The 23,378-nt window shown below is 47.5% G+C and overlaps 1 protein-coding gene across 8 annotated transcripts in view; it reads left to right on the top strand.

Moving 5' to 3' along the window:
- The window catches only part of LOC116948260 (signal-induced proliferation-associated 1-like protein 2), a 154,617-nt gene that overhangs the window by 105,481 nt on the left and 25,758 nt on the right, over positions 1-23,378 (top strand). For all 8 annotated transcript variants that reach the window (XM_076071401.1, XM_076071404.1, XM_032964751.2 and 5 more), the window contains 3 exons: positions 1,807-2,081; positions 4,076-4,384; positions 8,507-8,623. In XM_076071401.1, coding sequence (XP_075927516.1) covers positions 1,807-2,081; positions 4,076-4,384; positions 8,507-8,623 — 701 coding nt within the window. The remainder of the gene's footprint in view (positions 1-1,806; positions 2,082-4,075; positions 4,385-8,506; positions 8,624-23,378) is intronic.

Genomic DNA, 23,378 nt, shown 5'->3' with positions numbered 1-23,378 from the left:
TAGCTTGCGACCCACTTTATCTTAGTTTGCATATAGGACTAATATTTTCTTTGTTACTCATTAAGGCCTCGCGGAGACTTCTTTTTAAGAGAGTCCTGCTGTGATATGTTTGGATATTCTTTTTTTCAGTTATTGCATGCGTATGGAAACCAGAATACCCAGTGACACCCAGGTGTATGAAGGGGATACACTCAAATTACTCAGAGGTCGCCTTGAGTAACCTACTTTCTTTACTGTCACCCACAGGCACCTCATTACACTGCAGGTGACCCATGCTTAATCTCTTTGTGAACCACCAACCTCACCTCCACGTCACTGGGTGACATGTATCCAGTAGAATTTCCATGCAAGGATAATTACTAATTGACAATTTACAACTTCCGTGCGTGTGCAGTTGTGGCGAGCGGTGGCGCAGTGGTTCGCGCACTGCACTACAAACACACGCAGCCTCTGTTAGATTCCTGGTCATGACTGTTATCTGTGCCAAGTGATATCAGAACCTGTTCTTGGCCTCCCCTAGTTTGGCTGAGCCTAATCTATAAGTACCTGGTGTGGTATGGTAACGTCAGCACTGGGGAAATAGCCATATAATGGAATGCCATCCGCAAGGAAGTCCACCTCAGAGATGGAGCGATAAACTCATCTCGTGCCCAAGTGCCAAGCTGATTGTTCATCACAGGATCGTGAAATATGTATGTTGAACTTATTTCGCACTGTCTGTAGCCAACCGCGCTAATTGGAGGTGTGGGGCGAGAACATGAGGAGGCCTGCATTCAGTAGTGGATTAATCATGGCAGATGATGGGCTAGAGGCAGAAGAAACCTGTCTCAATCCATCCCCACCACCAATGCCCACACACGTGGCCATGTCTCGCAGCAGCAGCCAGGTTAGATTAACTGAATTGAGAATGCACTGCACAAGTCTTTTTAGACGTGGGACAAACATCCCCATCGTCTAGCCAGCCTCGCGGAAAAGGTTTTTTTTTAGCTCCCTCCATCTGGCGGCCTGGCTGCACTTTGACAAACTAAGACAACGTAACAGCGATACCGCTAATGTTCAGGCCTTGGCTAAAGCTGTCAACAAGGCGCGAGATTGGTTAAAGTTGTGTCGCGCTGCAGTAACTGCTATTCAATGAGTTTGCGAACCCACTGAAAGCCCAATGATGCAGTGTTTTACAATGGATACATGGGTATTCCTCGGTAATTGGCAAGATAAAGTAAATTGCTACTGAAATAACCAAAGAGTACATTGCTTCTAGTTGCACCGATGAATTAACATGCTTTAAATCAACCTGGATGGCTTTTAGCATATGTGGCAGGAATCTGTTTGAAAGCCAGCAAAATATAAATGACATCCTATCCTGGAAAAGCAGGTCTCCAAATGTGTCCATGAGCCCTGGTAAACATTGCAAATGCTGCCCGGCAATATTTCACGATCACACGTTCAGAATTGTTGCACTCACTTGCCATCGAAGTCTATTCAGCCAGTTGCCTGGTATGCAGTAGAAAAGTTTAGAAAATTGTCAGAACACTGCTGAAGTCGGTACAGTTGGCACAAGTACGCAGTAACAAATTGGGCAACAGAATAATACAGAGCTGCACCTTCACCTTTGTACGTTCTCCAAATGCACAGCTGTTGCGCTGAGAAGAGCCCTGTACGAGAGTGATTGGCAGCGCTTCAACACATGGCCCACTACCCGACATGCACGGACGCTGGAGTAGCGTACCCGCGTGTACGGTTGGGGCCTTTGTAACGGCGGGGGTTGTTTTTTAACGTCGACTTCCGCTTCGTTAACTCCCTCGGCAGCGCACGACGAACGGGTGCGAGACGGAGGAGCTCACGCTGCGGCGCAATGGCCTGGGCCAGCTGGGCTTCCACGTGAACGCAGAGGGCGTCGTTGCCGAGGTGGAATCCTACGGCTTTGCGTGGCAGGCTGGCCTGCGGCAGGGCAGCCGCCTCGTGGAGATCTGCACCGTCGCCATGGCCACGCTGAGCCACGAGCAGATGATTGACCTCCTGCGTACATCCGTCACCGTCAAGGTGGTGGTGGTTCCGCCCCTGGAGGATGGGAAGCCACGCAGGTGGGTGGGCCTTCGGGACGCTGTCCCACCCCTGCAGCATCCCACCCGCGTGCCGTCTTCCTATACAGCCTAGCCGCACATGGCGTGTAACTCTTCACTCGGGTTGCCACCAGGACTTAACTTCAGCCAGGTTTGTCCAGATTGGTGATCTTGCCCGGCCCGGCTGGATTTACCAATATTGCAGTGATTGTCACCTGCAGCGCATGTTTAAGCCAAGAGAAGCATTAGGCGATAACATAGCGATAAGATGTCACTTTGCCTTGCCACTTCCCGTGATGGTGTTTCCTGTGGCCTCACTTCATGTGATGTCGCTTCCTGTGCAATCGCTTTCTTTCTGAAAGGGTGACTGGCGGCAAACCATCGAGCCGGATATGATGTCATTGTGATCTATAGTCAGCCGGCTGATGGAGCCATTCCTTTATCACACTGTTGCTAGAAATGGTGAAACGGTGTGGTGGCCTAGCAATAGTTTTGTGACAGTTGCTCTGTTCAATAAAAGTAACGACATGTGTATTGGACCAAAGGCAAAACTAATTGTGGTCTTACTGAAAACCACTTATGATGATTGTGATATATTATATAGTGTGTTAATTATGTTATCATATTACATTGTAAAAGAAAAGTGATGTCAGGTAACATTGGACACATGCTACCATGGTCAAAGCCCATGAGGTACTTGATGAAGGTCCCAAAGTTCATAAGAAAAATGTTGCCTGGACACCCACATTTTCTTAAAATGCCTCTTTGCCCTTGAACCTGTCGATCAAATAGTTTACATTTACTGCATGCCACCAAAAAAGTTTGGTTGTTTTGTAAGGCCATGCTTATATTTCAGGCCTTGCAGCTTCCCTCATTGTCATCAACACTATTCTGAAGGCTGCTTGGGCCAGCGCGCAAACCCCACAATGCTCAGAAAAACGTTCTCACCGTCACCATGATCACAAGCGATTTTTTTTCAAACCCTCATCGCCACGACCCTTCTACACTCCTCACCTTGCTGTGCCACCCTTTGTGTCTGCTCGCGCCGATATTTCAAGCAGCAATTGGGCAGGAGAGATCGAATCCAACAGTTGTGGCTAAACCGGTCGTGTTTGGCAGCGGCGGTTGCGTCTGGAGGGCATGCACGTGTGTGCGCAAGTTCCTCGCGAAAAGTCCACGTGGCGAGGCGCTCTGCCAACCCGCGTCCTCATTCACAATTATAAATTTGCTATTCGTGCACGTTCATCATTCATTTTGCCGCCTTTCCTCACGAACGCGTCTCCACTTTTTTTTCCGCGGTGTGCGTTTGTCTGAAAGTCAATAAACGTAAAGCGCTTACGCAGCTGCTTTGTCTCAATTAAGCCGGCGGTAATGTGCTGGTGTTATTTGTCGTGTTGAGTTTCACCGTTGCTGCAGGGCATAAAAGCACTGTAGACAATGGGGCCGTGTGGTCGAGTCCTTCGGCAATGCGTGACCAGGCTGCCTCTTTGTGCTTTTCTTTAATTGGCGCAGAGACTGGAGCGGCCATCCTCTTGGCATTTGATTACTTTTCACGTTCTTAAGGAGCGATTCTTTAAAAGAGTTTAATTGTCAAAGAAGTGGCAGTTAACCTTCTATACGCGTTCCCTCTGCTGCTTGTTCCGCTGTTGGTTAGAACTTTGTATGAGTCCTTGAACTTCTGTTTCGCAAATCGAGTACAGGGTTGCGCAGGTTATAAACTCAGTAACTGCTTTTGTAACTTCAGTGATACAATGTAATTTGCCTTACAATATTATCAAACTCTATTTGTTGTACAGGATAGGCAAAACCATAACAGGGTTTTTTTGATCCAAGTATTCTTTGTTTCATTGGGCTCTTACCCAGTTTTTTATAAAGTTGTCTATTTTTAATAAAAGTTGTCTATTTTTCTTTACTTAACTACCGTATCTAATAACAGAATTACAGTCTCATCATTAACACTGCTTGACCAAATGAAAAAGCGAACTAGTAATCTGAATCGATGACTTGCCTTGCAGGGCCCAATCCGAGCAGCACCGACCACTCCCGATGGAGTACAAGACCAACGCGGACTCCGCCACTACTGCCACCGCCGCCTCCGCCCTGGACTACCGGCCCCCCTATCGGGGGGCCAAGCCTTGGATGCGCGTGGACGGAGGGGGGCCGTCCACCTCGGGGGGTGGTGCGGGGGCGGCCGTAGGCCTCAGGGCCAGAGGTCCCATCTCCACCTCTGGCGTGGCCCGGCCTCAGGCCCTGCAGCAGCAGCAGCCTGGAATGGCGGTGCTGACACCGAGCGGGGCCGACATCCGGACGTTCGCCATGAAAGGGTGAGCGTTACAGGATGACTCGCAGTCGCGAGATGTAAACTACCTCCGCTGGTATACAGGAGGTCGTAGGTTCGATCCGGACCCCGATGCCTGTATATTTGGAGTTTTCATGTCTCTCTCCCCGTGGCCGTGTGAATTTTCTCCGGGTCCTCTGCTTTTTATTCCACATTTAGAATCAATGTGTGTGTTTAGAGTTTTTGGCTGCTATATATTACCATATGATAAGCCACTTATTTGAGCTTCATTTGTTGGCAGGTCACTTCTGAAAAAGAGCAACATAGCTCAGTGGGCCTTACCTGGTAAAATAGACTCTGTAGTGAGCCACTTTGGATTGGGATGTGTCGTTAAACTGATTCTATGGAAATAATTTGCTGAAAAGCCTCACCGGCAATGGTTGCCACATTATTTTGTATCGTATTAAAATCACTTCTTACACTTGTGAGAGAGATATATATACATGCATCAAATACTGTGTGTAAGAATTCATTATTTTCAATGAATGCAACTCGTATGTAATTGAAAAAGCAATGCTTCTTTAGTTAAATGGGATGAACAACACGTAAAAAACGTGAGAACAGAGGAGACTAGCAATACAAACAGCACAGTACAAAACAAAACAAACAGGTTCATACATAACGTGTATATGCATGGATTATGCAACTCTTTCAAACATAAGTTTGACTTTGGAAGTATTTAATTTGCAGTACCGAATGAGACGGGTAGCTCTTGGAGTTAATTTTTTTTGGGATATTTGCAAATAGTCCTCGTTTCTCTGGAATATTCACGACAGTATATGCAATTGCTGTACCAATGACAGTTGCCCTAAAATTTCCTCTAGTGTTTAATGCCCCATCAGTGTTTCATGCACTGATGTTCCATTCAGGAGTAGGAGAAATTATGTATTAAAAACAAGATTGCACACATTTTTACCATATTGTAACTTAACGTTGTGTAATTTAACGTGTGTGGCACAAGCTGCGGGCCTAACCTGGAAGGCTATACCTGCATGGTTTGTGCTTGTACACCACGGCCTGTGCAATCTATTTGTTGTTTTCATTTGCACTTGCCCACAATGACTAAGTTGTCCCTTTATGCGCAACTGCGAGGGTTAATGTCTCCTTTCTGCGCCCAGAAGCTGTCTCCCCAAGCCAAACTGCCAGGAGGTAAAATTGTGCACAGTGCTTTAATGAGAATAATAGCGATCAACACATCATATTGAGCAGGGTGGGGTAGGGGGGCGGCTGTAATGGATTTATGGTAAAGTAGGAGGCATGTGCTTCATTTGATTTGTGGTAATCTCCGGTGGAGGTTAACATTAATGGGGTCAGGCCACGACCCGAACTGTGTTTGTCCTTGAGGGCAGTATTGACTGTCTGGCAACGAGATATATCCTCACAGCCACTGTTGCCCTCCATATATCACAATTTAACAACCGCCTAGCCAATCACTAGTGGCCTACCAACAGTGGCACTCAGTACAGGTCTGCGTGATTGGTTGCCTTTTCTCAGTGTCAACATAACCTGCCACCGCTCAACATTTTTGATGAATAGCTTGGCTCTATTAGCGACATCAACGCCCAAAATGCTCTTGGACAATTACGTGGCCATCATGTCCAATCGCACTTTTGATTATTTGTTTCTTTTTGTGATCAATAACTGTTCTTTTCAGAGCAAAGGGTTTGCCGAATTTTTGTCATGTCATCAACACGGCCAATCAGTTGCTCATCCATAGATTTCCAATACTGGGAGCTGCCCCGATTTTGTGAATAGATGGAGTAGTTACAACTAGCTTGTGTGCAGGTGTTCGGAGTCGTGAATTGCCCTCGAGGATTCCTAGGGCAGGTTCAGATGCCATGTACTACTAAGGTGCCATGAATCAATCCCAGGTTTACCGTTAATGTAGATAATAATATCACTTTCACTACTCCGCAACTTCCCGCCTTATGCCTGATAAAGAAAATAACCCTTGAGAGATAAGACAGATTTCAGGATCACCTTTTTGTAGAATCGTCACGCCCTCACCTCCCTCTCTCTCTGCATCTCCCACATGCTGTGATTCTACTACAATAGTTATTAGCTGCGCTTGAGCACTTTTCCTTGGGTTTGCCCCCCCCCCCCACCGTTGTCCCTTTTCTGCCTCCCTTCCCTGTGGATAATATTTTATCTACATTGTTTCGTTTTAACATATGCTTTGGTTACCTTTCGATAACCCAGCCCCGATGTGCTGTGTCTGTACTCTTTTATATAAAAAAACGGCTCCACGCTCGACCTATACGACAAACGCCATTGATATCGCGCATCTCTCACCACGTGGACCACGTGATGTCATCACCACTGGTTCTAAGGGCCAGCCCGGCTGAGAACGGTCAAAGTGAGGCCACTAACCGGGTTACGCGATCTAGCTACAGCTCACGTGGCTGGGTGAGGCTGCTGTGGAAGCCCGGTCGGGTTGCCCGTCGCCTGTCTTAGTTTTTTCAGGACGTACTCTGTTTAGCGGTAATCATCCTGGGCGAACTGTACGTCTTCCCAGGATGCTAAAAGCCCCGGTTTTTATCAGTTGTGTAATGAAACATGGTATGCCACCACTCAAAACAATGCATTTACGTGTAGTTCTTCTTTCTTCTGCTATTCTTAGATAATTTACTTACCATGATACGTCTTAGTTATTTTATACCTCAGAGGTGATAACCTGAGAACCCAGGCCGAGCCCACGTGCTCAGTTGTGGTCGCCACAGTGGCAAGATGTTATCTCCCTCCCCTGGTATGCAGGAGGTCGTGGGTTTGATTCAGACCCCTTGATCACGTGCAATTTTCTCCGAGTCTTCTGCTTTTTCCCTCCAAATTTAGAATCGCCATGCGTTTAGAGTATTTGGCTGCAATAAAACTCCATATGATAAGACACTTGGTTGAGATATCATTTGTGGCCAAGTCCCTTCTGAAAAAGAGCTATATAGCTCAGTGGGCCTTACCTAGTTTATAACATGAGACCATGGACTGGCCGGCCGAGCGGCCTGGCTGTAAGCGTTTCGTTAGAACGAACGCAGCATCAGTAACCACTGGAAGCCCTCCTACATTCCTATCACCAATTTCTGTTCAAACAGCGCTTTGTTGGCTCTGTAAACACTCATGGCGACTTCTCCAACTTGCGACTGTGCTCAGCACGAAACATTTTTTGCTTTTAAATCTATGCTTATTTAATTTTTTGACACCGTGTGCTGTGTATGTTTTTAAAAAGTTTAGCTTTCTGCTAACTGCACCCACCCTTCCCTCAGCGTGCATCACCTCTGCCACGCTCACAGATACGTTTGGGCATCATTACACAAACTCCCAAGATCAAAATAACCCGGACTTGTGTCTAATGCCTGCTAAGACTGTGGATTATTACGCCATCTGTTCAATGAAGCCTTCATGTTGACAAACGTTTGCTTTACTCTCCTGATTTCCATACACAGAACGAGTAACCCAAATATTCCCAGCTTTATATTTCCAGCTTTCTGGTTGCCTGGCATCAGTTCCATTTGTTTTCTGGTCCAGAAAAGGTTTGCTGACAGCTGAGTGAGCCCACATAGGAATGCAACACGTGTGTTGTGCTTGTTGGTGACCCATCCAAGCGCTATCCAGGCTCAAACCAGCTAGGATTTTCCAAATTCTGACGCGATCAGATGCATCCAAGATTACTTGGTTATATGTGAACATAAAATATGTTTCCAAACTAATAAGTACAAAAAGTAGGGAAGAACTTTATGACTTCCCTGTAATTATGGGACATACACCGTCTAACAACAACAAAGCAGCAGCAGCAGCAGAGACGGAAGAGAACAAAACGGGTTGCGTATCGTGTCCCGTAGCTCGACTCGCCACTGCAGTCTCTGCTTCACTCTTGCCCTTTTTCTACTTCCCAATTCATTTTACTAAAATCAACTGATGATGACACATCCCCGGGCCATCGGCTCCATATAGAGACCTAACTCTCCCTCTTTTTGCACACATAAACTGAGATATATCTCACTGTACAAACAAACACAATTGTGCACAAACGCAAGCATATAGTAACAATAATTATAATTATGATTATAATATACCACACACGAGCTCAAAGCTGCATCTTATTGTCGTTTTGCAGACCGGGTTTGGCTGCGGAGAGCTCTCCGCTTTGGGTGACGGCATCCGAGCTGAGCCAAGGATATCGGTACTACACCGGCGACGGCATGGCCAACCGGGCGAGGCCACCTCAGGACCGGTATGGCGTGCTGTGGCCGACGCGACACCAGTCGATACGACTTTCTCAGTTGCCTCTGAAACTTGTTGTGATTCTAAGTTCACGTAAGCTACTTACCCTTGTTGCAGCGCTCTCTGTTCAGTTGCACTTAATTGCGATGGAATTTATACTGAGGCACAATATTCAGTAATAGATGATGATGAAAGGGATAGACTCGCTATCCCGCACCTGCTAGAGAACACATGGAGCCTGTGGTTTGTGATGCCTGGGGCTATGTCAAAGGCTTTCAAAGGCAACTTCAAGCACCGGCCCCCTTTGGTGTTGCTTGGCTTGAGGCCACAAAAAGTCAGGAAAAAAATGTCGAGCCAGCTTGCCCTGCCGTGTGGACATTGCTTCTCTCCTGTCCAGAGCGCAGTTTGAGAAATGTTTTGGGGAGCGAACAAAATGTAAGTAAAATAAACACAGGGCAGTTGGGCATTTCACCGGATTGAAATTCTACCCAGGAAGAATGTTCTGTTTTCAAGAATGTGTGCCGGAAGTTAGTGCTCCTGTGGTTTTGTTATAGGCTGAGCGTGCTTGTGTAGTGGCTGTGGGGAGCGGTGGTCAAGTAGTGAGCACACTTTTCTATGGAACCTGGCAACTCGGGTTCGATTCCCGGCTATAGTTAACATCAGTGGTCATCTTCTTTGGTTCTTTTGGTAAATTCTAGATTTAAAGCTTTCGTGACTGCAAGGATCCATACTCTTTGGTTCTATTCGGTAAAGTCACGTAGTTAAAAAATAAAAAAACAAAAATCACGACGTTTCAGCCACAACACAAGTGGCCTTCATCAGGTGAAGGGATCAGGCTGTCTCGAGGACAGCGCTGGAGTGAAACACAGCCACGCTGAGACCGCGGACCTTTAAGCTGTGTGCGAGGAAACAAGGTGCCTTGACAAAGGAATTAGCATAAAAATTAGCATTTGATTGGCCGACTTAGCATAGAGGTGGTGTACGTGCGGGTGGACTTGCCGTTTGGCGTGGGGGGGGAGGGGGAGTTTACCTATTGATGGTCTGAAAAGGGAATTTTTAAGAGCTGCGAAAGTTTGGGGTACCACTACTTTAAAAATATACTGTACCATTGAAAATTAGTTTAATGTTTAGTTCGATTTAGAACATCTTTCCAATGGTTGCTTAATTTGAAACCATCTTCTCGGTTGAAATTGTGTCTGTGTTTGTAGATCTGAATTGCCTCGTGAACAAATCTCTGATAAAAACCTTGGTATCGGAGAAAATTATATCGTGATCACCCACAGCGTTGTAACAGTGATCAGCCACGGCAGAAGAATTCATTTTGCCGTGTTTCAAATCTGATTTGTGCTCGCGAATTCGGTCAGAGACATGTCGCTTTGTCTCCCCGATAAAGCAATAACCGCAGGTACAACTCAATTTGTAAACCCCGGGGTACTGTAAGTCAGGAATGACATCCTTCACGGATGGGATCAGATCACGAATTTTGTGTACTGTATTGAACCGGACCTGGATCTTGTGTTTGTTTAGAATTTTGGAAATCTTTTTAGTAACGCCTGATATATATGGTAGTGTGATGGTTTTGACCGGAGTATCAAGTGGTTGTTTCTGTATGGAGGGAGAAACAGCTTGGCGGATGGTACGGTCAGAGTATCCATTCCTTTTGAGGGCCAGGTGTACATGTGTAGTGTTGTAAGGACGAGCAGACTTCTTTAGGAGGCACACTCTGTTTATTGTATTATTTCCTTATACAACGCTTAACACGCACAGAGGGATATTCGGTCCCCTCACCCGATACCCTAGGGAGGTACAGCCTCCGGACCTGGCGGGACTCTCACGTCTACCGCTAACCTCCTTGATACCTAAGGAGGTACAACCTCCGGACTTGGCGGGACTCACACGTCTACCGCTATCCTAGTCCTCCGGCTAGGACCTAGGGGAGGCTATCTGACCCACCGCTGGCCCGGTGGGTCCTGACCACTGGGTATGCCGAGCCTTAGCCCTTAGAAGGGCTGAAAGGCTGGTCCAGGGTCCTAGCTAGGCTTCAGCCCAGTCTTCTATCTTCGTGCAGGGAGAGAACTCCCCGAGATCCGTTGGGTCACCCGTCTTATACCCCTTCGTGGCCAGGTAGAACCAATCATACATTCCCACGTGGAACCGTCTGATTGGTTCGCACCAAACCCTGGCCACGATCCGTTTCACCTCGACTGACCCCAACCGTTGTACCCAGGGGTAATGCTGCACTGCCCTGGTGGCAACGCAGGTTACGCAACAGCGCGTAGTTAACACCTCTACATCACCCCCTCCTTCGGAAGCTCCAGCCGTCCCGGCTGCAACAATGGGAAACTCCGAAATTACCAACGGTAGAAGAATTGTGAGTGTGCTCACGAACAACAAGAACAATTAAACCCCTATTAATACCCCCCTTAACAACATAACGTATGTACAAGGCACTAGACATGCCAAAGAAACATTATAACAACCGGCGAGATTTCGCGCGCGTGCGTTTCGCGGGACCATCGTAGGGGATGGCAGGCTTTGTCGGCGGCACAAGGGAAGGAGGAGGATGAGCCAGAGCATCCGGTGGGCCTTTAGGCATCTCCATGGGGACACCTGCTGCTCCACGGTCCATTGAGGCCGAACGTGGCCTGCATGGAGCCGTCACTCCCGCGTCATCTGCAGGAGGAATGACACGCCTGCGCTGTGGGTTAGGCACCAACGGGGCAACATCCGGCTCGTCGGACGCGTCGCACACTCGGCCCCCATGTCGTGTGTGTTGTGGAGGGACGCGTGGCGTGACGAAGGGTTTTAACCGAGAGGAGTGAACGCACCAGCGACGCCGTCCCCAGCTAATTTTAACACATTGGGGACGCAGGACTTCCACTACCTCAACCGGTCCTCGCCATGGTCTGAGGAGTTTGGCCGACGTGGACACCAGCACCTGGGGGCAGTGGAGCCATGCCCTGTCTCCCGGTGCCCACCGATGCGTGTACGACCGAGGGTCCCGCAGTCGCAAATTCGCCCGTTGGCGGGAAGCCGAATTTTCAATGGCGGCCTCCCGTGCCTCGGCCAACTTACGGAGGTTGAATCGCAAGTGGTCAACGAGCTTTGACTTTTGCGGTGGCTGTTCGATTTCCAGCCGAACGTCGGCGGGTGGAAAGGCATCCCTGCCGTACATTAGAAAGAACGGGGAAAATCCCGTCGCCGCGTGAGGTGCCATACGGTATGCGGTGAGGACCCCCGGAACCTGCCAGTCCCAATCGAGATGGGATTCATCGACCTGATGGCATAACATAGCGGTGAGAGTTCTATGAAGGCGCTCCACCATGCCGTCGGTCTGGGGATGGTAGGGCGAAGTGCGCACTTTCTTAGTGCCCAACAGGCGGCACACATCAGTCAGCAAGGCTCCCGAAAAATTTCTTCCCTGATCGGTCAGCAACCGTTCTGGTGCGCCCTTGTCCAGGACGTAGCCTTGAACAATGGCGTCCACAACGGCCGCCGCCGACTGGTTGGGGAGGGCCCAGGCCATAGGCCACCGTGTAAAATACTCTACCCTAACCAGAAGGTACTTATTACCCCGTGGCGTAGTAGGAAAAGGGCCCAAAATATCGAGAGCCACCAACTCATTTATACGAGAGACCGAAATGGGTTGCAGGGGTGAACATGCCGGTTTAGCCGGCGGTTTACGTTGCGCACAATGGGTGCATCCCAGCAAAATGTCAGTGACGTCGCGCAGCATGCCTGGCCAGAAAAATTGCAACCGCAACAACCCAATGGTCTTATGAACACCCAGGTGCAATAAACGCTCATGCGCCGCCCATACGGCCTTGCATCGCAAGGCGGATGGCACGACGATTTTATGTTGACACGAGTCAGCATCCCAATGCATCAACAAGCCGCGCTTCATGACAAATGAATTAAATTTGCCCTGTCTTGGAACCGCATTATTCGCGTGGCGACGCAACCTCAATAACGACATGTCCTCGCCCTGGTGCCGACCCCACTTCTGACACCAGTTGTAGTGTTGTAAGGACGAGCTGACTTCTTTAGGAGGCACACTCTGTTTATTGTATTATTTCCTTATACAACGCTTAACACGCACAGAGGGATATTCGGTCCCCTCACCCGATACCCTAGGGAGGTACAGCCTCCGGACCTGGCGGGACTCTCACGTCTACCGCTAACCTCCTTGATAGCTAAGGAGGTACAACCTCCGGACTTGGCGGGACTCACGCGTCTACCGCTATCCTAGTCCTCCGGCTAGGACCTAGGGGAGGCTATCTGACCCACCGCTGGCCCGGTGGGTCCTGACCACTGGGTATGCCGAGCCTTAGCCCTTAGAAGGGCTGAAAGGCTGGTCCAGGGTCCTAGCTAGGCTTCAGCCCAGTCTTCTATCTTCGTGCAGGGAGAGAACTCCCCGAGGTCCGTTGGGTCACCCGTCTTATACCCCTTCGTGGCCAGGTAGAACCAATCATACATTCCCACGTGGAACCGTCTGATTGGTTCGCACCAAACCCTGGCCACGATCCGTTTCACCTCGACTGATCCCTACCGTTGTACCCAGGGGTAATGCTGCACTGCCCTGGTGGCAACGCAGGTTACGCAACAGCGCGTAGTTAACACCTCTACACGTTTCAATTCACTGGTCAGGTGGTGTTGGTCCGAAATGCAATGAGCCCTATGGTATAAAGTTTTGATGAGAGAATTCTTTTGGGCTGGGTGGTGGTGGGAATCAGGTTTCAAGTAGGAATCTGTGTGGGTGGGTTTCCTGTAGACAGAATGCCCCAATGAGCCATCAGGTCTCCTCTCAAACAGAACATCTAAGAATGGTAGCTTGCCATCTTTCTCCACTTCCATGGTGAATTTGATGGCGGGATGTCTGGAATTGATGTGGTGTAGGAAAAGGTTCAGAGCTGGGAGGCCATGTGGCCAAATGACGAAAGTGTCATCCACATATCTATTCCACAGGGAAGGTTTGAGGGTGGAAGTCTGGATGGCGTCTGATTCAAATTTCTCCATGAAAATATTGGCTATCACGACAAAGGGGGATCCCATGGGGGTACCCTCATTTTGTTTGTAGAAGGAGCCATTCCAAGTAAAGTAGGTATTGTTGAGGCAGTGCCTAACCAGTGCAGGTGTGTCGGGGTCTAGTCCATGTTGGACCAAATTTTCAATTATTTCAATGGTATCAGGTACTGGGACCTTGGTGAACAAAGAGACCACATCGAAGCTGACAAGGATATTGTCAGGGGACAGTACAACGTCTTTGACCATAGAGACCAATTGGGCTGAGTTAAGTACTGCTGAGGCGGTCTTGCCAGTGAAAGGCAGCAAGGTATCTGACAGAAAACGGGCTAGTCTATAGGTAGGGGAGTTGATCGTGGATACGATGGGTTGTAGTGGGGTGCCTTCTTTATGAATCTTGGGAAGACCATAGAATCTAGGGGGTCTTGCAGCAGGTTTTAGGGAGGGACGTTTATTTGGGTCGATTAGGGAGGTCGAACTTGTGATGATCTTGTTGGTTTTTATCGCTAGGCTATTGGTAGGGTCATTTTTAATTTTTGAGTAACTTCCATCGTTGAGCAGATTCTGGATTTTGTTGTTGTATGAATCTTTATCCATAATTACAGTAGCGTTGCCTTTATCGGCTGAGAGGATGACTATATCACTTCTGTTTTTTTTAAATTCGCGAGTTCAGAGCGTTCGTTTTTGCTGATGTTACTAATGGGTTTCTTAGCATTCTTAAGAATAGTGGCTATTTCAGCTCTCGCAACGTCTGCTTGGATGTGTCCTATGCCTTTGAGGGCTACATCGACCTGAGAGATGATATCATCTACTGGTATGTGTTTTGGGGTGACAGCAAAATTCAGTCCCCTAGCCAGTACTGTTTTCAGATTGTCCGAAATTGGGGCGCTACTCTGATTAATGACGATTTTGTTAACATCTAGTTTTGTTATATGTGGAACTGGGTTCTTCTTTGATAAGTCCACCCGCACGTACACCACCTCTATGCTAAGTCGGCCAATCAAATCCTAATTTTTATGCTAATTCCTTTGTCAAGGCACCTTGTTTCCTCGCACACAGCTTAAAGGTCCGCGGTCTCAGCGTGGCTGTGTTTCACTCCAGCGCTGTCCTCGAGACAGCCTGATCCCTTCACTTGATGAAGGCCGCTTGTGTTGTGGCCGAAACGTCGTGATTTTTGTTGTTTTATTTTTTACCTACGTGACTTTACCGAATAGAACCAAAGAGTATCTTTCGGTAAAGTCACGTAGAATGAGAATAAAATAATAAAATAAAACAATAAAATTCTCATGACGTTTCGGCCACAGCACAAGTAGCCTTCTTCAGGTGAAGGAACAAAACTGTCGGGACGACAGAGCTTTAATGAACGCTGCTAAGATTCGCAGCGTCTTTTTAAGCTGGTTGAGAGAAGTGAGGCACCTTGACAAAGGGGTTTACATATCAAACAGGATAATTTATCATTGAAATAGCTGGGGGATTAGCTTGTGACTGGTCACAGAAATAGCTATGTTAAAGTCAAAGCCTACACATCCACAGAGGCACCTAGTACAAATCAAACAGGAGAATTTAGCATTGAAATAACTGACTTCTCCAAGACGGAGGTTCTTTGCAAGCCAACCGGCAACCATGAGAGATTCGTTCATGAGGCCATCCACATATACAAGCACACACAATTTCAACCAAGAGGATGGATTCTGGCTTAGTAACCATTGGAAAGATGTTTTAAACCATTTCGGTCCTTAATTAATTGTATTTTATGGTGACCTTCAGACCGCAGCTCTTTCGCTGGCATTGACTCTTAATACTTCTCACACCATGGTTAATGGTATGGTTTATAACATGATTATAACAGCGCCTTGCAGCTGTTTCTCTCCTCCCTCCTCTGTTCCGACCATGGATGGACTCGTCCATCTGAACGGGGCTCGTAGCTGTCCGTGGTGCTGACGTGGAGGGAAAGAATCCACCCATTTTTTTTCGCCATATAGCATCGTGATATATGGTAGCCCAGCTGATTGGAGAATATATAGAGTTCATTGATAACATTGAGGTAGTTTATATTTTAGTTTTGTTTACTATATGGTATTCATTATATAGTGTAGTGTACACCCAGTTGCTGTTAATAGCTCTGCTTATTGAAGAATATATTGAGTACATTTATTATATTTATGTAATTTAGACTCAGGTTTTGTTCACATCGGTTTACTGTATGATATTTGAGTTGTTGCAGCCCCCTTTTGGCGTCCATGCACTAGGTGCCTGTGTGGATGTCTAGGCTTTGACTTTAACATAGCTATTTCTGTGACCTGTCACAAGCAAATCCCCCAGCTATTTCAATGCTAAATTCTCCTGTTTGATATGTAAACCCCTTTGTCAAGGTGCCTCACTTCTCTCAACCAGCTTAAAAAGACGCTACGAATCTTAGCAGCGTTAATTAAAGCTCTGTCGTCCCGGCAGTTTTGTTCCTTCACCTGAAGAAGGCTACTTGTGTTGTGGCCGAAACGTCGTGAGAATTTTATTGTTTTATTTTTTTTATTTTATTCTCATTCTACGTGACTTTACCGAAAGAACCAAAGAAGATGAATCCTTGCAGTCACGAAAGCTTTAAATCAAAATCAGTGGTCATGGTGAACATCACAAGAGAGTCGTATTCAAACTTGTTCCATACGCCGCCCCCTAGGTTGACTCAGTCTTCATGAGTGCAGTGTGTAAGCATCAGTACTGGTGAGGCAAAGGTAACCAGGCTTGATGTTGTCCACACCACCCCATCGTGTGCTATTCTGGCCTTAAGTGACGTACAGCACTTGCCCAAACAGTCTATACGGTTATCCAGGGGCACTTTATCTCTGACCAGGTTTCATTCCTGCAAATTGAGGCACACTGCTGGTGACAGTAGGTGTCTGAACCTTGCTTGGCTCTCCCGTAGGTTGATTCAGCATTACGTAAACATTTACTTCTGTGGGCAACGCCAGAACCTGGTAAACAAAGGCAGCCAGGCGGTGTGCTCTGTCTTGCCACACCACCTCATCACGCGCCATCCTCGCCTTAATTGGGCCTGACTGAGACCACTTGCACCAACAGTCTATAGTTGGGGAAGCACAATGGGTGTTTTTAACCTGCAAAGAGGTGGGTTCTATTGGTCCGGTATTGGTGCCTGCAGGAGGTTTCTTATTTATAAACATTTGCAAATCCCTACGGGCATTGGGAACTGTGTACAGAGAAGGCTTTTGAGATATGCACTGGAGTGTGCGCACCCTTGCCGCCTATTGACCCTAGGACCCCTCGCCCATGATTAATTTCTTCTCTGCAACCTGGGCTGGCATGCAGAGAGAGGTTTTAGCCACTTATTAAAATGTTTCTCATTCTATTGTCTTTAATTACTTTATAGCATGAGATTTGCGTTTTTGGAGCATGATAGAAGGTTACTTATTAACTCTTTGTTTTTCACTATCTGTTCTGGTGAATTCTAGGCAGGAAAAATTCACGATTGTGACCATGGGATCAGTGCTCCTATCATGCATTGCACGCCAAATGCCATTAGCATGCTGCGTGTATGGCACTGTTTAATAACACTCGCAGCCTTGGTTTGTTTTAAACCATAAACTCACAAGAGACAATTGTTGCCCTTAACATTTTTTACAGCAGCAGGACAATGCAGTTTATAATTCACCGCTTGTCTGCATTACTACTCGGTATGTTTTCCGGTTGGCACACACGTTTGTGTCTCGTCATTTTCTCCTCATTACAGGAATAATTTCTTGGGAATTCATTTCACTGTGTGAGTTGGCAGACAGTGGTCCTTTAAGGGCATCTGAGCTGAAGGTAAATTAAAAAAATGCTACTTCTTGCATTCGGGAGAAACTAATCTCTTAGCGTCCGCTATCCAAAGTGCATAGCCACTGAAGCAGCAGTGATTGGCCTTAAACACACACATGTGTGTGTGTCGTGAGTAAGGGGTGGGGGGGTTAGTGCACTGCGCTACGAACCTGACGACCCGGGTTCGATTCCCGCTCACGGCTGATACCAGTGACGATTATCTGAATCGGTCCTGGGCCTCTCCTAGGTCGAGTCAGCCTCAAAGGAGTACCTGGTGCTGTGTGTAAACATTGCCACTATGGAGACAAAGGCAACCAGCATGGTGTTGGCCACCCACCCCCTCGTGACCCATGGCAGCCTTCATAGGCATTAACAGCACTTGCCGCAACAGTCTGGTCAGGCTATACGGGGGATCTTTGTTGTGAGTGTGCACTTCATGGCGGGAGCGCCGGGCTCATGCTCTCGTCGCCCTTCGGCCGTCGTCAACGAAGCTGTCGGATGCGGTGTGAGTGTGGGGGCTGGGGTGCAGTGTGTGGGGAGGGGGCTTGCTGTGGGGTGAGGTACGGTGTGGAGTGTGGGGGGCCTGTGGTATGTGGGGAGTAGGGGTGGTTTTGGGGGGGGCGGGTCGAGAAGGGGCGTGCGGTGTGAGGAGGGGGAGCGGTGTGGAGGTGTGGAGGGGAGGGGGGCGGCAATGCGGGTGACGCTTTCTCAAAATCCCCTCGAGAGCAGTGCGAGCGGTTTAATCGCCATTGCTGCGTGTAAATATTTCAACAAATAATTATTGTGGATGAAACAAAATCGGCATTCTTAAAATATAAAAACTGTACACAAGCAAAAGGTGGTAATCACTACTATAGGCTGAGCACTATGTCACATGGGTGCTGCTGTACACAAGTGTGGATTGGTGGCACAGTGGTTAACGCATTGCATTATGAACCCGGTGACCCGCGTTCCATTACCTACCGTGGGGAACATTCGTGGCGCTAGATCAGATGACGCCAATGCAAACATGATTCCTTGTAAAAGGTTTCAGTTTGGTGTTTTAACATCTTAACACCTGTTTTGTTGCCAGAAACAAGGGGAAAACCTATTCTCATATTTTGGTACTGGCAAAGGAGGTCCCATGATAAAGAGTGACACTTTGGATAAAATAAGGAAACATAAGTTTAGTGGTGAAACCTGATAAATGAAGTTTAAGTGGCACAGCACGCGAGGCAACTGCTGTCTCAAGTCCCAACACAACGCGCCCGAGGGCACCCCTTGCTGGCCGTGTGGATGCCTGTGTGTGCGTGCGTCCGTGTGTGCGTCTGTGTGTGCGTGTGTGCATCTATCAATATGTCGGTGTGTATGTTTGTTTTTTCTGTGTGGGGAGCGGTGGTGGAGCGGTTAGCTCACTGTGCTACGAACCCAGCAACCCGAGTTCGATTCCCGCTCACGGCCAACACCAGCGACGATTATTTGATCCGGTCCTGGGCCTCCCCTAGGTCGACTCAGCCTCAAATTAGTACTTAGGCGTGGTATGTAAACATCGCCACTGGGGAGACAAAGGCGGTCTGGCGTGGTGCTGGCCACCCACCCTCTCGTGACCCAATCCGGCCTTCATAGGTGCTCGCTAACAGCACTTGCTCCTACAGTCTGGTAAGGCTATACGGGGGAGCTTTTTCTATTTATGCGGCGGGGCTCCTGCAAGCTCACACATGCTCACACATGCTCACGTGCCCGTGCTCATGCACGCCAATACTCTCATGCGTTCCCAGCAAACCCATAAAAGTGTAAGTTGTGACCCTTTCCTGGGTCGGATCAGCGTTAGTGCATTTATCATCATTGTCATGCGGGGTCGTAGGTATTATGGTTATAATCACTCCCGCCATCACTGCCATATCATCTCTGTGTCATCACCATTATCATTGTCGTCATCTTATTATTTTATTGACTCTTTTTCAGGAGGTTCCTGGCAAATGTTTGTAATTGGGGGGGGGGGGGGGGCGATGATTGCTGTGTATATTCCAATTGTGTAATTTGCGGGTAATTTTTCTAACTTGGACCATGATGCCAGCACACAATGGCCTACCATGACACCATGGGATATTTAACTTCCACTGTGAAGTAGATGGCGGATTTCTTTTTTTTATTCTTACACCCGCAGTAATATTATAATCAGGGCGGCCGATGGATTCCAACAGCTCTCCTCTGCAGCAAGAGGTGAATGCTCAACCGCTAGGCCATGTCACTCTTCCGAACATCATTGTCTTTATCACCACCACAGTCCTTATCATCATTAACGTGGTCAGTGTTTTCATCATAATTATTATCTTATGTCGTAATCAAAATAATTGTCTTAATTACTGCCAACGTCATAATCACTACCACCAGAATCATTATCTTTTTCATTATATTATCACCATCTTTATCACCAAAATCATCATAATCACCACCAGAATAATCACAATCCCCTTCGTTACTGTCCCAATTACCGGAATCAACACTATCATCATCCCTTTGAGGATAACAACATGCATATGTCTGGTGAGGCAGCCCCCACTCAATGGAAAGTTCACACCGATTGCCTTTTGGCTAGACTCGTCCCTGTCACAGAAATGTGGATCACTGATGGAGTGGAGTACTGCACCTCTGAGTGTAGGGGGCACTCTAACTTGTGAGCGTTGGAGAACAGCCACGGATTCGGGGGAGGCAGAGGCAGTCTGGCCTGTGTGTTGCATACACAAAAGCTACTTGCTTTGCCTGCATGGTTGGGAGGTGTGTGCCTGCGTCACGGCGTATGGTGGCTTTGGTTTGTTGTGGTTTTGTGTGTGTACGTGCGTATACGTGCATGTTGTTGATGTTTGCGTGTTTCTATTGTAGGAAGCGCACCGCACGACGAACCCAGCGACCCGAGTTCGACTCCCGCTCACAGACAACACGAGGGACTATAATCTTGAACTCGGTCTTAGGCTTCCCCCTGGGTCATGCCGTACTCGCTGACAGCACTTACCCCAGCTGTCTGTACGGTTATAGGAAGATATTTGTGTTTGTTATGGGAAATAGTGGTGGATTGTTTCAAGCATTGCATTACAAAATCCCAGCAACCAGGCTTAGATTCCAAGCTACATAGAACATCGATAGCAAGTTGTACTTAAACTGCTCCAACGCATTTCCGAGGTCATCTCAGCCTTAAATGAGCATCAGCACTGACAAGACAGAGGTTGGCCGGACCTGGCGCTGGCCACACCGCCCTCTGTTGCATTGTGCCAGTGGTTTTAATGCGTGCTCGCCACCAGCACATGCTCTCCGGGCTTTGAGGATAAACACACGATCTTGTTACGACTGTGTCTGTATGTCGATCCAAGGATATTTTTTGTAACATGTTACACCAGTCGGCTTTCTCTTTAAATAAAATAACCATGCAACTCGGTTACCGCTGCTGGAACCCTCTGTGGCTCAGTGGAGAATTATTTTGGAAATGAAATATATAAAAGCATATTTAAAGTTACGCAATATTTCCAAGCCGCTGAGTTTGTTAGAGCAGAGTATTTCCACCGCTCAATTAATACACTTAAATGTTAATGATTTAGATGATTCATTATTTTGATGTTTTTAAATGTAATTTGTGCTTTACTGTGAGAGAGTATGTGTTCAGCCATGAAGGTCACATTTAGGTTTTGCTGCTCGCATCACTGAATTTCAGGAGGCTCCTGCTTGGGATGGTTAATCGTGTGTATGGTGGAAGTCCTCTTGTCGCTTTCAATGTGGGGGATGCCTAAGTGTGTATCTTGTTATCTGTTTTTATCCGCGCTTTTCTTGCTTCCCTTATCCAAGCAGTGACCTGAGGATAAACACTGATAATAAGATGAAAGTTCCACCACTTCAAGGGCGTTCCTTTTATCCGTTTGAAGGTTCGGATAATAGGAAGAATGATGTACTTCTGGGAGACTACTTCCGGATCATGTCAGCTTGCAGCAAGTTCATGGAAAGGGTGGATAAGAGAATTAAAATTGCCACCAATTTCCTTTTATCCATGCACGTGCTCGGTGTTGTTGTTTTCGCTATGGCAACAGTTTTGGGAAACAGCGATATCCACAGAGCAACATCAGCTGCATCGCAATCAGCACGATCGCTGTCTTCATTGTCGTCATCATGGGATAACGGGAATTCCGCTGTGGTTTGTATGCAAGGAAGAAGCCCAACACATACGAGGCAGTCACATTATAAAACTATAAACTATTAAATATATATTTTTATTTCACCAGGTAAGACCCGCTGAGCGATGTAGCTCTTTTTCAGAAGCTACCTGGCCATAAATGATAGCTCAACAAACTGGATTTTCACGTGGAAATGTATAGCAGCCAAATAATATAACCGCATGTTTCTGTTTGTGGAGGGAAAAACTGGAGGACCCGGAGAAAAATTCACACTACCACGGGGAGAGAGACACGCAAACTCCAAATATACAGACGCCAGGGTCGGGATGAACCCACAAACTGTATACCAGGCGAAGTAGTTAACATCTCGCCACTGTAGCACCCCATTCAGTGTGCACGTGTAGTTTGCGAGTAACCTACTTGATGCACTGCTTCTTGTTGTAGGCACCTTGTTTCCCTGCAGGTGGTTGACTCGGTGCACGGTGACTCCCATCTTCGTGCGAGTCACCGACCTCGCCAAGCAGGCGACTGATTTCCTATCCGCCACGCCCCCGGCCAACGGGCGGCACTTTGCTCCAACCTTCTAATCATCCTCTCCTCTTTGATCCAAACCCTGGGCCTCTCTCCAACTGCCGAGCTCACCCCCAGCTTCAGAAACCCCCTCTGTGATGCATTATTAATTTGCCGTTATCTAAATGTCAGCTTTTAAAACACCGGTGCGCCACCTCTTGTTACAGCTTGTCCCAGTGGCCCAAGCGTTAAGGAGTGCATAAATTAAACAAATAAATATATGAACGCCGCCATTGTCTCTCTGATTACAATGGAACATGGCACGCATGAAATATGTATGGTGGGGTCCTTGTTGCGTGCTCTTAACGGGGTATGGATGTGGCGGGGGCAGAATCCGAACGGTGTTCCCGCCTGGGAGTTGCCCTGGCAGATGTAGCACCGTCGCTTCCGCTACACAGTGCGTTTTCTTGTCACCCCGTGATGTACGTATGTACTTCTTTCGCACCATACGTAGGTAACCGTGCTAATTGGAGATACGGGGGGGGTGGGGGTGAAGGACAACAAACTAAACACAAAAATCAGTGCTCAGGAAAGCTCTAGTGGCTTCCTAATATCAGAAGAAAGACCACTCCAGGTGGCCACAGAAGCGCATTTGAAAGCGCGTGATGCAGTGACCGTCTTTGTTTGTTTTTGGTTCATTTGTGGCAAGTACTTTGTGTGAAATGAGTGCAACCTTATACTATATTCGTTCGGCAACCAAAAGCCAATACAGCTCGGCGAGCACTGGATGGACATGGCTGGATCTTGCAATACCCGTCACAACACGTGCCAAAAGCACGATGTAGCATTGTCGCGTCCGCTGTACGGTGCGTCTTTTTTATCGCTCCATGAGCTTGATGTGATCATGATCTTAAGTCCCACTGCTGGCTCCGTCGCGCCGTCGTGATCCATCAAACCCCACTTGCTAGTTGAAGGTTTCTCCCTGCCGAAATTAGTGTTGGGTAGGGCCCAGCCTGGACTCGAAACTGTCTTTCAAGACCCACATTGGCCACATGGCCAATACGTTCAAAACCAAAATTGGATTCCTATACAGAAACAAACGCTGTATTCTACCGCAACTCTATTTGAATATAGTTAATGCTACCATCCTGCGCACATTTGATTGTTGTGACACCATCTACCGCCTACCTTTGTTGTCCTTCCCAACACCTCTTATTAGCACGGTTGGCTATGTACTGTGCGAAAGAATTTCAACATAATTACATACATAGCTTGTGAACCTAC

This window comes from Petromyzon marinus, chromosome 33 (assembly GCF_048934315.1).
Source record: "Petromyzon marinus isolate PM22_M1 ecotype Great Lakes invasive population chromosome 33, UKy_Petmar_22M1.pri1.0, whole genome shotgun sequence".
In the NCBI taxonomy this organism is placed as follows: domain Eukaryota; kingdom Metazoa; phylum Chordata; class Hyperoartia; order Petromyzontiformes; family Petromyzontidae; genus Petromyzon; species Petromyzon marinus.
This window is presented reverse-complemented; position numbering and strand designations above follow the sequence as displayed.